This window comes from Scleropages formosus, chromosome 14 (genome assembly GCF_900964775.1).
Source record: "Scleropages formosus chromosome 14, fSclFor1.1, whole genome shotgun sequence".
NCBI classification, from domain to species: Eukaryota; Metazoa; Chordata; class Actinopteri; order Osteoglossiformes; family Osteoglossidae; genus Scleropages; species Scleropages formosus.
Window position 1 is genome coordinate 14,788,272 of NC_041819.1, and position 12,115 is coordinate 14,800,386.

The window sequence follows — 12,115 nt, forward strand, 5'->3', positions numbered from 1 at the left end:
TCTAGAATACGGTATAAAAAGCACTGTGATATATTTTGAAGACTGAGTGCAGGAAGCACTTTTTTCATTTGAAAACACAGAAAAAATGCAATGTTTTGTACTTGACAATATTTTAAATATGAGTACTCAGGGCTATTAAAGGGATAATTTTTTTTCTACACACACACACACAGATAGATGAGCAGATGTCTGGATTGACAAATATGTACTTAGTCACCATTGTCACTTTAAACCACAGGCTACAGACTGACACCGCATTTTCATGTGTGGTGCCTATTCTTATTAACAGATAAATGCTTAGACAAACATTTTTGAGAACATCTTTGGATGTTGGATACTCCTTACAACACAGATGAATGAACCACTGAAGGACAATTAAGCAGATCTGATATAATGGGACGCTAACACAACTAAAGCATACTGCAGTGGGCTACATCTTTGCAGTAAAGACTCAGAATTGCACCTTCGGAGTCAAAGGGTTACCACAATCCTATTGGTTTACAGCCAGAATGGTACATTTACATAACTTTTCACTGCTGATGACAGTTGGACTAATGGTATGTGATGAGAGAATTTACTCGGTCAGTGCAGTTTTCCTTTGACTTTCTGTGATGTGTGAACAAAAGAACCCTACGTATATCTTCAAAATGACATTTTGCATTCTGTGGTTAAAACATAAGTACTTTTTCTAACAAAAATCTTATCTGTATGCTAAAGCAGCAAATATATCCAGATTTATATAAACATACCTGTGATAGAATAACAAAAACCCCTCATCTTGCAATGTAGTGGATTATCTAGTCACAAAGTGAAAGTCTTGTTTTGCTGTTTCTCTTTTATTCTATTGGATTTAGAGTTTTGGCTGTTTTCACTGAGCAGATGTCATGATGTACAATAGCTGCTTGTTGGGCAAATCTGTTTGGAATTTTTCAAGTCTTGAATGGGGTTGAACATTGCCTTTGAAAACATTTGCCCTAGGCTATTGAGTAACGCAAAATATAGTAACCGCTGTAAATGCATCTGAGCTGCAATAAGATGGGAATGTTAAGCTGCCATGATTACATCCGATACAGTGTCAGCTGTGCCACACATAACTGCTGGGAATACGGCTTGTCCAGAATACCACTCTGAGCATTCGCCTGTTTGGCGAGTAGGAGCTCCTGTTTGCAGTGCAGTGTCTTGCAGTGTCTACCTTGACCATGCTGGTGTCAAAGACCTGCAGCTGCTAGCGGCCCTGTGAGAGCCATCCTCTCCATGGGCTTCAGGAATCTGAGCAGTCTCAGGACAAGCTTTGCTTGGGGCTGAAGTGTAAACTGTTGTGGTCCAGGCCATTGTTGTTGGCGGAGCTCTTCCAGTGGAATCCAGACGCCTGCTCATCAGATGGAAGGTTATTCTGCAGAGACTTCCGGCACCAGCAACACAGGCAAGACTAGGTAATAGTAGAGGAATTTTGTAGCTTCAATGGCTTGAACTCAAAGATGAGTGCAATATCACTTATTTTTTTTAGTTAGCTGATGCTTTTCTTCAAAGTCACTTACAATGTTCATCTGTTTACAATTATTTACCCATTTATACAACCGGGTCATTTTACTGGAGCAATTTTAGGTAAGTACCTTGCTCAAGGGTACCACAGCCAAGATGAGATTCAAACCTGTGACCTTTGCATCCAAAGGCAGAAGCTCTAACCACTGTGCTTCCAGCTGTCCATATCACCAAGCAATGCAATAATTATCTGCATTAAGTAGTTAAAAATGCTTCTAACAGTTGAATGTAATTAACCCTACAAAATTTTGTACCTGTAAACGGTGTAAATTTTGAAGTTATTTATCTGAGGGATGGGTGTACCTTTAGTTTTTAAAGTTCCACATGAAGAAGAAGCCATTTAGAAATGCCATACAAATTCATAACTTTTTTTGTTAAAAAAAGCTTATTCTTACCTGGAAACAGTTTTTGAATCTCTGGCTCACAAAGTAGAGTGCCACAGGGTTGATGCAGGAGTTGAGGGAAGCCAAGTTGATGCCAATATAATCCATTACCAGAAGGAAGCTATTGAAGGACAAAGGTGAGGAAGGACAGGGGAAGGTACAGAATACCGAAATACTGGCGCATCTGTCTAACTTGTCTTCTAGTTCAGAGATAAACATGGCTGTTTTTAGTGCTGTTTTGTGGCATCTAATACAGCCTGTACTCAACTCTCATGTAATGGGATTCTGCACATTGAAAACTGCCACAATAGCTTGTGAAGATATATACTCTTTTTTTATAATGCAGAAAGCTTACAATTCAGTACAGTGACATTTTTGCCTGTTACACGGTCATTTTACTTCCATGATAGGTGGAAAAAAAATGAATGTAATAACACCTGTCACCTTTGTTCTTGTGTTATTTCAGTCAGCAGCAGGTTTTTAAAAGGTGTAATCCAGTCCCAGTGAAATGCAGTCGTGTGGTTGTGCACACTAATACGAAATAGTTCAGTGTGGGAAACAATCATAACAATCATTCTCAAAAAACTGCAGACATTAAAAATGATTAGTAAAAGAAAGGCAGCTGTCCATATTGCTTTATTTCAAACAGTAGTTTCCAGAAAAAAACTTACTCCTTGGGCAGCACAGTTGCTGTGCTGATTTCAGGGGGTCTGCAAGCTGGTATAAGGACTGCTCAGTATTAACGAAGTTAAAACATTAAAAAGGCTGAGACTTTCCTTCAGTGTGTCTATTCATTTCCTTGTGCGTGTGTTTGTGTGTTTGCAGTACTGTTTAATTGTGCGCTTACCTCAAATGGCTTCTGTATTAGCAATGCCCAAATTAAAACCTTTATTTAAAATGAGTACAAGAGTGTTTAAAAACCAGATAAAACGCACACAATGCTTCAAACCTGGTGTAGAAAAGGAGCCAGGTTGGTGTTATTTCAACACATACCTTTTTGTATTTTAATTAATTGTAGTTTAAAAAGACATTTTTTTTGTGTGTAGTAACAAATTATTTTGTCCCATGAGAAGCAATGGCAATCTGACCCCTTCACAAGGGGAATTCACCTAATGGTGTACTTTCATGGAACAAATGAACTCTTGTCTGAGGAATGGGTGTACCTGAGCAGTTCACAGCGGTTGGGGTCATTCTGGTCATAAATGGTCCTCTTCAGGATGCGACTGAGGTGGAGGGGAAGCCAGCAGAGGGCGAAGATCACCACCAAGCAGAAGACAGTTTTGGCCACTTCTCTCCGCTGGTTATGACCAAAAGGAGAGGGATCTCAACACTTTGTGAATGCAGGACAATCACTTTTACTATGGAAATACACTTAAAACTTTACAGTTTGCTTTTAGCCAACTGTTGATTGCGTTATCCAGAAGGCATAAGATATACTCAGTAAATTCTGTGCTATATGGAAGTACAATTCAATAATCAAGAAACCTACCAATATGACACTAAAATAGGCATAATGCAGAGCTTTACTACCTTTCCTCTGTACAGCATTGGACATGGGATGAATCTGCAAGTGATGTACTAAATAAGCATGGAAACCTGGCCAGAGATTAAGTCATAATTAAATTAACTGGAGCAGAGCAAAGTCAGCTGGCTGGAGATGTTTATGTTTTCAACAAAAATGCCATGTCCTCCTTTTATGGTAGTGCGTAGGACATTGCCAGAAGATTTTTGGGTGATTTTACACACTAAACATGGCTTAACTGAAATCCACAGCATAAAATAATGAATTCTGAATATTCTCTTTGAGGATGAAGTTGAACCTCCTGGAAAAACTCAAGGGTAAGTAAAATAGGGTATTATTTGTTACACACATGTTGGCAAAGGTCTCTTGGGTACTCCCCCGTTCCCCGCAGTGTGAAACCACTACTGATGCCAAGTATAAAAACTGCAGTGCTAATTTGACTTCAGTCCCTTTCCCTTTTCCCATTCTTTTTTCAGCAGTTAACAGTGAAGGTACCGAGAGAGACTGCTAAATAAGTCTCATTACGGAAATAATTTAAGTAACTGCAGTCAAGTGAAAGCAGTTGAAGAAGACTGAGGAGCAGCCTTGTGGAACAAGAGGATAGTTACCTGCTTCATGTGGTCGTTGAGGGCGATTCGCATGCCGTTCTTGCGCTTCAGCATTTCGCAAGACATCAGGGTGTAGAAAACACCAGTGCACGCCAGTGGCAAGCAGAAGTAGAAGCCAAACAACCACCAGTCCTTTACCTCCTGGTAAAACTACAGGGACGAGATGCATCGATAAGACATTACCCTAAAGTGTCTTGGAACAGCACTTCCTTGGTGTGGCCCCCGGACTCTTCACACTGGATTTGATGATTTGCCAATAACAAACATCAAGTTATGTGGTTGGGAGCCCATGGCTACGTGCCAATAATTACAGGATCGTCACCCATGAGCCTGGGAATTGGCTTAAACCTCCTCGTACTATTGGTCTAGTTTGACAGACATTTTGGTCTTTATACTAAACAAATCCATACAAGTCACCTGTCAACACAATACAATGCCCAGGAGGGGTGGGCAGCCACTGGTACTTGGAACCCCTGGAGGTTTATTTTTCTCCCTTTCTTCACAGTGGGGTGATTTTGTTTTCCTCTCCACAGGTGGCTTATCCAAATAGTTGTTTATGTCTGTTGCCTTAGAAAAGGAAGATCTCTCTATTGTACCATTCATTTACACCACCTTATTTAGCAGATGCTTTTCTCTAGAGCAACTTTCAATGAACCCTAGGTGGTTTTGTCAGCACTCACCTTATTCACCACAGCAACTTACACTGGGTCACTCATCCATACATCAGTGGAACACACACTCTCTATTGCTCATATACTACAGGTGAACCTGAACAGGATGTATTTGGAAAGAAATCCACACAGACATGGAGAGAACGTGCAACCTTCACACAGACTGAGTGGGAATTGAACCCACATCCTCTCGCATCACCCCAACACTGTGAGACAGCAGTGCTACTTGCTGTACCACCCTTGTGTTCTCTCTTCTGTTTTACTTCAGGAGGTTGGAACCAGTGGAACTTTGTACCGCTTGGAACTATGTTCAGTGATCTTTTATCACCCTGGTAAGAGAGCTCTATAAAGAATAAAAATGAAGTGAACTGAAAATGCCCACATCATCTTAGCGCCTTTCAGAAGGCTTGTGTGATGAATGTTGAGACTAACTGTATAAAGACAGTTTGAGTCAATGTTGCTGTGAAAATGGTGATGTAAACACACTTTCAGAAAGGATGTCGTCTGCTGGGGGTGCAGCAAACACACACGCAGCTTGGTCCCACGGTATGGCATCTCCATCATGTCAAAAGCCAGGGCCTCTGGGACGGCCAGCACTGCAGCCACCAGCCAGATCAGGATCACCTCCACAGCTTTCCCTGGCGGAATGCCCATTCCTTTAACTCTGCTCCAGGACATCACTGCATGATATCTACATTAAATTGGGGGATGAATCGGGACAGACAACAAGGCATTTTCACAAGCCTTTCCAAAAGAGTCATTCATTCCAAATATACTGGTTCATGCAAACACTAATAGGAATCATTAATTTCAGCAAATCGTAACATGCATGTTGGCACGTCTTGTCATATTTCACAATGCATGTGCAATTACCATAAGTTAAATAATCAGGCGGCATAACTCATTTACATTTACATTTATTCACTTAGCAGGCGCTTTTCTCCAAAGCGGCTTCCAATGAACTCTATGTAGTGTTACCAGGCCACACAAGTTATTCACCAAGGTGATTTACACTGCTAGATACACTACTTATACTGGGTCACTCATCCATACATCAGTGGAACACACACACACACTCTTCACCATGTTTAGTTTTTTCTGTGGTGACACAATAGTAACATGGAGCCCCTTTACTATCATCCACACAAAAGAATGAACAAAAATTACAATTGTTGGTTTTCTTATGAATTTTGTGGGTGATAAACATCCATGCTAAGCACGTAATCTGAAGTTGCCTTATCAGTCTACCTTATAACATAACATGTCTGCAGTTGAGGACAACCTGTTAGCGCTAATAGTATGGCCGTTATCCTTACCTGTCGATGCTGAGGGCACACAGGCTCAACACGGTGATGCCCACAGAGGCCTTCTGGGTAAAGGGCATTAGTTTGCAGATGTGAACGCCAAATGGCCAGTCCTCTGCCAGCAACTGCAATATAAAGGATGGGAAATATTCACGACTTTAGGTCAAACACGATCATTCTACAGTAAAAATCTCATAGGTGTTTAGCTCCACATCGTTTTATATGTGGAGTGATCTGCCAGGTCTGAAATGTACACTTGCCAGGCTGGTGTCTTCATTTTAATATGGCATTTATTTAGGAGTATAATAAAGCCGGTGAAATGGAATGTACTGTCCTGAGAATATTATGGATTTGTTGATATATCCCATATTCTTCCAAGAAACCTGGTTTTCTTAGACATTTTAGGCTTTTCTTTCTTTCTTACTTTGTATGCTGATAATACAACAGTTCTAGATTTTTGCCTCCAGGTTTGAAGGATGTAGGTTTGAATCTCATGTACTGTAGCATCCTTCAGCAAGGTACATTCCCAGCTGTATAAATGGGTAAATAATTGTAAGTGGCTTAACATTCTATGTTACTTTGGAGGAAAAACGTCAGCTAAATATGGAAATACTATCAACCCTGATTACATGTAAGTGTTTTGGAAAAGAGTTTTCTGTATTTTTATATTTGAGAACTTGGTCTATATTTTCCAACATCATCAGTTTCTCTTGGATTAAGCACTCGGTGCATCTGGCGTTCCGTCAGCGGTGAGATTTACAGAGCGCAGGTGTGTTATATCTCTTGGTGTTCAAAATTGTAATGTTGGTATCTCTGTGTTCTAATAAGTGTTCTCTAAATGCTTGTCAAAATAGAGAAAACTAGGTGGGTGTTGAATGAAAAACAAATCAGGAATTTGCACAGCATGAGCATTCTATTAGGTGGCTGACCTCGACTCATAATGCAGCTAAATGTGCTTACTTCATTTGCGGACTATTTAGAAATGAAGTAAATAACGACACCCCTTTGTGATATTTGTGGAAGTAGGTCATCCAAACAAGTGGTAGATAAAGCACAGCCTGCTAGTGGTTAACCGACTCTGGTTTGCACTTCCTCGAAGGTACGCGCACCTTGAAGACGTTGATTGGGATGGCGATCAGGATGTAGAGCAGGTCCCCCAGAGCCAGGCTGGCGATGAGCATGTTGGGCCCGTTCCTCATCCCTTTGTTCTTGCAGATGATGCGCAGCAAAGTGGAGTTGCCCACGATGCCCACCATGAAGATCAGACAGGACACTACTGTGTTGATGTACTTGAAGGTGTGTTTGATCTCAGTGGGCTGGACACACATCGGTGGGTACGGGCGAGGCGGAAGTGGACCAGGCCGTGCTCCAAGAGCACTGGGCGGGGTCGGGTACGAGTCATTGGAACCCAGGACCACTCTGTGAGTGATGTCGCCTGATAGCCCTACTGTGGGTGGCACTGCCTGGGTGGTCTCCTGTGCAAAGCGTAAGGCTCCCATGTTGGACACCCAGAGGAAAAGAAGGAATGCAACCTCCTTCATTCTTCACACAGATGAAGTAATCAATATCCGGAGTCCTTAGACAGGGAGCCTGGAAGCCCCGGCTCCTTGAAGACCTGCAGAGAACATAAACTTATCATTGAAGCGTTTCACTGAGCCTATCACCAAACCATTCCAATGTGAATGTTCAGGGGACCTTTCTATGCTTATGTTCTCTGTATCTGAGGGAAAGGGACAGTTTGTGGTTGTGTAAAATTCACTGCTTGTCAAAAACACATTCCCGATATCATATGCACATGTATACGAGTAATTCTGATTGTCACCGAAGTAAATGGTTCAAAGGAAAACTGACATTCAGAAGGAGAAAAACTTTTCTTTCGTTTCTGAGACACTTTCCTCCAAGGCAACTTACAGTGAGTACTTTGTAGTATTTAGCCGACACCTTTTCAACCGAGGTGGATTGCTAGATACACTACCTTCAGTCAGTCAATGACATATACCCCAGAACAAGGCAACACACTCACGCGCTGTCAAACCTCTATTCATTTATGACGTACAACTGTGCATAAAAAAGGTCCGCAGACTCCGGAGGACAAATTGAATTGTCCAGAGGAATCCAAAACCTTCTGGATTGTGTACTTCTCCTGCAGAAAGGTTAATCCTCCCACTGCTTTTGGTCCTTCAGTTTCTTCCTTCATTGAGAGGTAATCGCATACCAAAGTATATTGTTTACTTGTTGAGGTTCACAGAACTGAAATGTATGCCGTTGCTGCTGTAGGTGTGCCCTTGTCCGTTGTTCTCATTTTCTACGGTTGCCGCTGGCTTGAGTTTGAGGCCCAACACAAAGCCTCCGGTGGCCCCTTCTCAGAGCGCACCCGCTGGCTGGCTACTCTCAGTGAATTATCCCCATGATACCAGTGAAAGGTGCACATTGTGCGGCTGCGTGTCCTCGCAGGCTGGTGCTTGCGGCGTACCTTCCCTAGTCACAAGGCTGTCTGTTCAAAGTCAAGACGATTGATCGCTGGGGAACATCTGTGGCACGAAGAATGGCAGAGGCTGCTGGGACCGCAGAATGACGAAACATTCACCATGGTTTCTGTTGCACAAAGAACAGCTCCTGTGCCAGAAGATCATCTGAAAATGATCACGTTGTCCTCAGAGCATCTTCTGATCCATTCTGCCCACAAACAGCATAGAGCTTTCTCCTGTTTTCCATTTCTGTATGCGAAACACCTATTCTGCAGTGCCAAGGGCTGCACAATTATTCTAAAATTGCTGGAGTAACTGACAGACAAAGACATTTTTCTTTCTGTTCTTGCCCAGATTCACAAGAAGGAATGCAAATCAGCCTTAACAAACTTAACTCTGTATCTACAACTGTTCTGAAGTCCAGTGCAGTCGTATTAAAATTGTGTACGCTTTTTAAATATTACTCTTTACTTGAGGGAAACAGCTTTGGGGAATAGAGTATAATTGTGCTAGCCAAGAGAAAGTATGCACGTATGGCCTTTTGGCTACAAGTAAAGGATAAGTGACGCCTTACTGATGAGAGGAAGAGAATTGCCAGAAGAATATTTACTGGATCATTTTCTTGAAAGCAGCCTACAGTGTTGAGCTGCCTTTATTTATAAAGCTGGATGATTTTACTGAAGTAATTTAGAGTACCTTGCTCTAGGGCACTACAGTAGTAGATGAGATTCATGCCTGCAACCTTCTCATCCCAAGGCAGCAGGTCCAACCACTATGCTATCAGCTACCCTTCTTGAGTGGTGTCCCTGATGGCATTAAATCCATGTAGACAACACTGTATACTGTACACATGAAGGTTAACATGCACCCATTTTTTTATATAATGAACACAATGTGTTTTTTCTAACTCCTCTGTTACTTGCATAAGAATCAATTTTTCAAGTCACAGAATTTTTTTCAGGGTAATAAAAAGTCAGCAGTGCTTCATTTATTTTTTTGATCAAAGAATACTGTATATGTTGGAAATTCAAAGTCGTGGTAAGTCGGTTTCGGTAACGCTCTGACAATTACTCCACGCCGACGAGAGCAGAGTCCTATTGTGAAAAACACCAAAAACACACACTCCAAAATCATACAGGTGGATTTTCAGCATATGGTCGGAGTAGAAGACAGAAGGAAAAATTGATTCACTTCAGTTTATTTTTATAGCACATTCCTCTTGCCAAGGTGACAGAGCAGTGAAAAAATCTAACAACTATATCTGTAAACCCAGTTCTGAAGCTGATAAACTTTTAAAGAGAAACAATTAAACCGAAGAGCACTGATAGGGTATCTGTAAAATAACAACAGAATGTAGTCATCTCCACACCCATCTGCTAGTTACTTCTAACTGGTTTTCTCATTAATCAGCCCTCAGACTAAGAGGAAAAGGGAGGGTAAAATCTAGACTGTAGGGCATTGAAAATCGTTTATAAGAGAAGTGAAAATAAGAAGTGTGGAAATTCTTCCTGCTCTCTCAGCGCAGTCCTTTTTTCAGCGCAAAGTGTCAAGAAAACTAAAACTGACATCTCGCTGTATACTGTAGACAAATTATATCCAGCTGTTTGGCCATTTTTATAAATTTGTCCATATTTTAACTTGGAAGATTTTAATGTAATTATTGTAGAAATACACAGTTGTCTTGCAAGGGCAGTGGCATTTGTGCAAAAATCAAATTAAAAAGCATGACTAATCAGCATTAAAATGGTTTTGTGTAAGCACAGTTGGAGTAAGCCACACATAGCATAACATATTAAATCACTGCTTTCCAGCAATTTTCTCACACAAAAGTTCTCCTTTACCTGCTGAACCATCCTGAAGCCTCAGATAGCAAGCACATTCTCGGTGTTATGTGGGGTATTTGTGAAAAGGATGCTGGAGGCTGCAAAATTCACCCACTGATGCAGCTCAATGTCCTGTGCAGTTCACAATTTATGGATTGCTGGAGGGTACAAATAATTTTCGGTGCTAAGATTTGCTACGACCTGCTGTTCTCCAAAGGAGCCATGGCTAACTGCACCTGAACAAAGAGGTTATCTGCAGCATCTCTCTGCGCTCTCCGCGTTGTGCGTCACACCGCCTTATCAGCACGCCCGCACTGGTCATTCAGACATTGCACAACCTTCCTGTCAGAAGTTCAGCGTGTCAACCACCACGCCCCCTACTGCTTAACATGCATCGGCTCATTTAAATCGCAGAAGCAATGTATTATGGTTAATTTAAACTTCTCGAAATCAGTTCAGTGCCTTTTTTAAAACAAAATGGTTAATAATGCAAATGCAAATACACACAACAGAAAGAAATACATCAGATAATATTAGTAATCTGCATCAAGACACTTGTATATTAAAGTGAGGTACAGAACAGCGCTGATCCATTATTGAGTGTTTCTGAATAACAGACAGTGTACCTGTAGCAGATGCGTCTCTCACGTATGTATGGCCTTGCTGGAGCACGTTAATGTGACTTTATTAGAGGCAGCAGAGAAAAAAAAAGTTGTCATTATTTGTAAATGTTGCGATGCTAATTCCTCAGCACATTTCCACAGGTTGAAGGACTACTGCACTGAGAAAGCTGACATGATGAGAAGGAACCCTGAGACTCCTGAGAAACCTCTATGTATTCACTCCGAGTGTCCCAGCCTTGACTTTTTAAATAATGTAAATAAAATAAATGGAAATTATATATATATATATATTCAGAAATATCTGATGCAGAATAATACACACACACACAAAAATATAGAAAATATTATTATAGAAATGTATAAGTAATACCCTCTCAACGCGTGTACTCTTATTGCGGGAGTTAAACTGTACTCTTTGAAAACGACTACATCGGATCCCACATCCTTCGCCCTGATTTCACGTGCACCCGCATCATTTATGAAGAAATAACGCAATCACGCAAAGAAGTCGGGTGATGCACCCAGCTGCCTGCTTAGTTAGTTCACAATCGGTAGCGCATGATGAGCCTCTTAATCTCGGGGTCGTGGGTTCGAGCCCCACAGTGGGCGTCTGGGCACTTTGGTTTACTGTCACACGTGTAGCAGTACTTTGTACTTGCCGGAGGTAAAGGGAAGAGGGACGGTTACAATCACCGTTATGATGAGATGAGAGCCGCGTGACAGCTGAGCGCCGCACCTCCTGCGCAGAACCGCTCACTGACTCACCTTCTTCACTGGTCCTTCGAAGTCCAATTTTCCTTGTTTATTCCGAGCAATTCCCCTGGAATAACTCTTCTTTCCGTAAAGTCAAGTCTCACCCACGGTATTTTTACTATTTATACACTTATTATGGGAAAACTGTGTGTCCTGTGCGGAGAGTGTGTTCAGTGCGCGTTGGTTGTGCTGAGCGCGCCTCCCGCTCCCGTCGCTCGCATCACCGTGCGGGTTCTGAACGCTCCGTCGCGCACGGGAAACTTTTATAGCTGTGCCCCGTCACTGCGGTCCCTCGTAACCTTCGCCGAAAGAGCCAATGAGCTTCACCGGACGCGGCGCGCGCGCCCCGCAGGACCAGTCACGTTAGATACGCGGAGCTTTGATGCGCACCGCACAAACAAATATAACGTAAAAAACA

At 41.9% G+C, this 12,115-nt stretch overlaps 1 protein-coding gene across 2 annotated transcripts; it reads right to left on the minus strand.

The window, feature by feature from the left end:
* Nucleotides 1-11,915, minus strand: LOC108919971 (endothelin receptor type B-like). 2 transcript variants are annotated; one of them, XM_018728413.1, is made up of 8 exons: nucleotides 11,710-11,915; nucleotides 7,140-7,645; nucleotides 6,043-6,155; nucleotides 5,213-5,417; nucleotides 4,056-4,205; nucleotides 3,089-3,222; nucleotides 1,938-2,046; nucleotides 1-1,369 (listed from the first exon to the last, which is right to left on the minus strand). In XM_018728413.1, the coding sequence occupies exons 2-8, from the start codon at nucleotides 7,569-7,571 to the stop codon at nucleotides 1,280-1,282; spliced, it is 1,233 nt and encodes a 410-aa protein (XP_018583929.1). In that variant the 5' UTR covers nucleotides 7,572-7,645; nucleotides 11,710-11,915; the 3' UTR covers nucleotides 1-1,279. The 2 variants fall into 2 exon arrangements, with proteins under 2 accessions (XP_018583929.1, XP_018583928.1); XM_018728412.1 differs by having other exon boundaries at nucleotides 1-1,429.
* Between the last annotated feature and the right edge of the window lie 200 nt (nucleotides 11,916-12,115).

What these genes read in the sequence shown, in the direction of transcription:
- LOC108919971 (XM_018728412.1), bottom strand. Translation starts at nt 7,571, where the DNA reads ATGAAGGAGGTTGCATTCCTTCTTTTCCTCTGGGTGTCCAACATGGGA. An exon ending in TGTGCCCTCAGCATCGACAG is followed by an intron (nt 5,418 to 6,042) that starts GTAAGGATAACG and finishes AATTTAATGTAG; the next exon opens with ATATCATGCAGTGATGTCCT. An exon ending in GATTCAAAAACTGTTTCCAG is followed by an intron (nt 1,430 to 1,937) that starts GTAAGAATAAGC and finishes ACTATTACCTAG; the next exon opens with TCTTGCCTGTGTTGCTGGTG.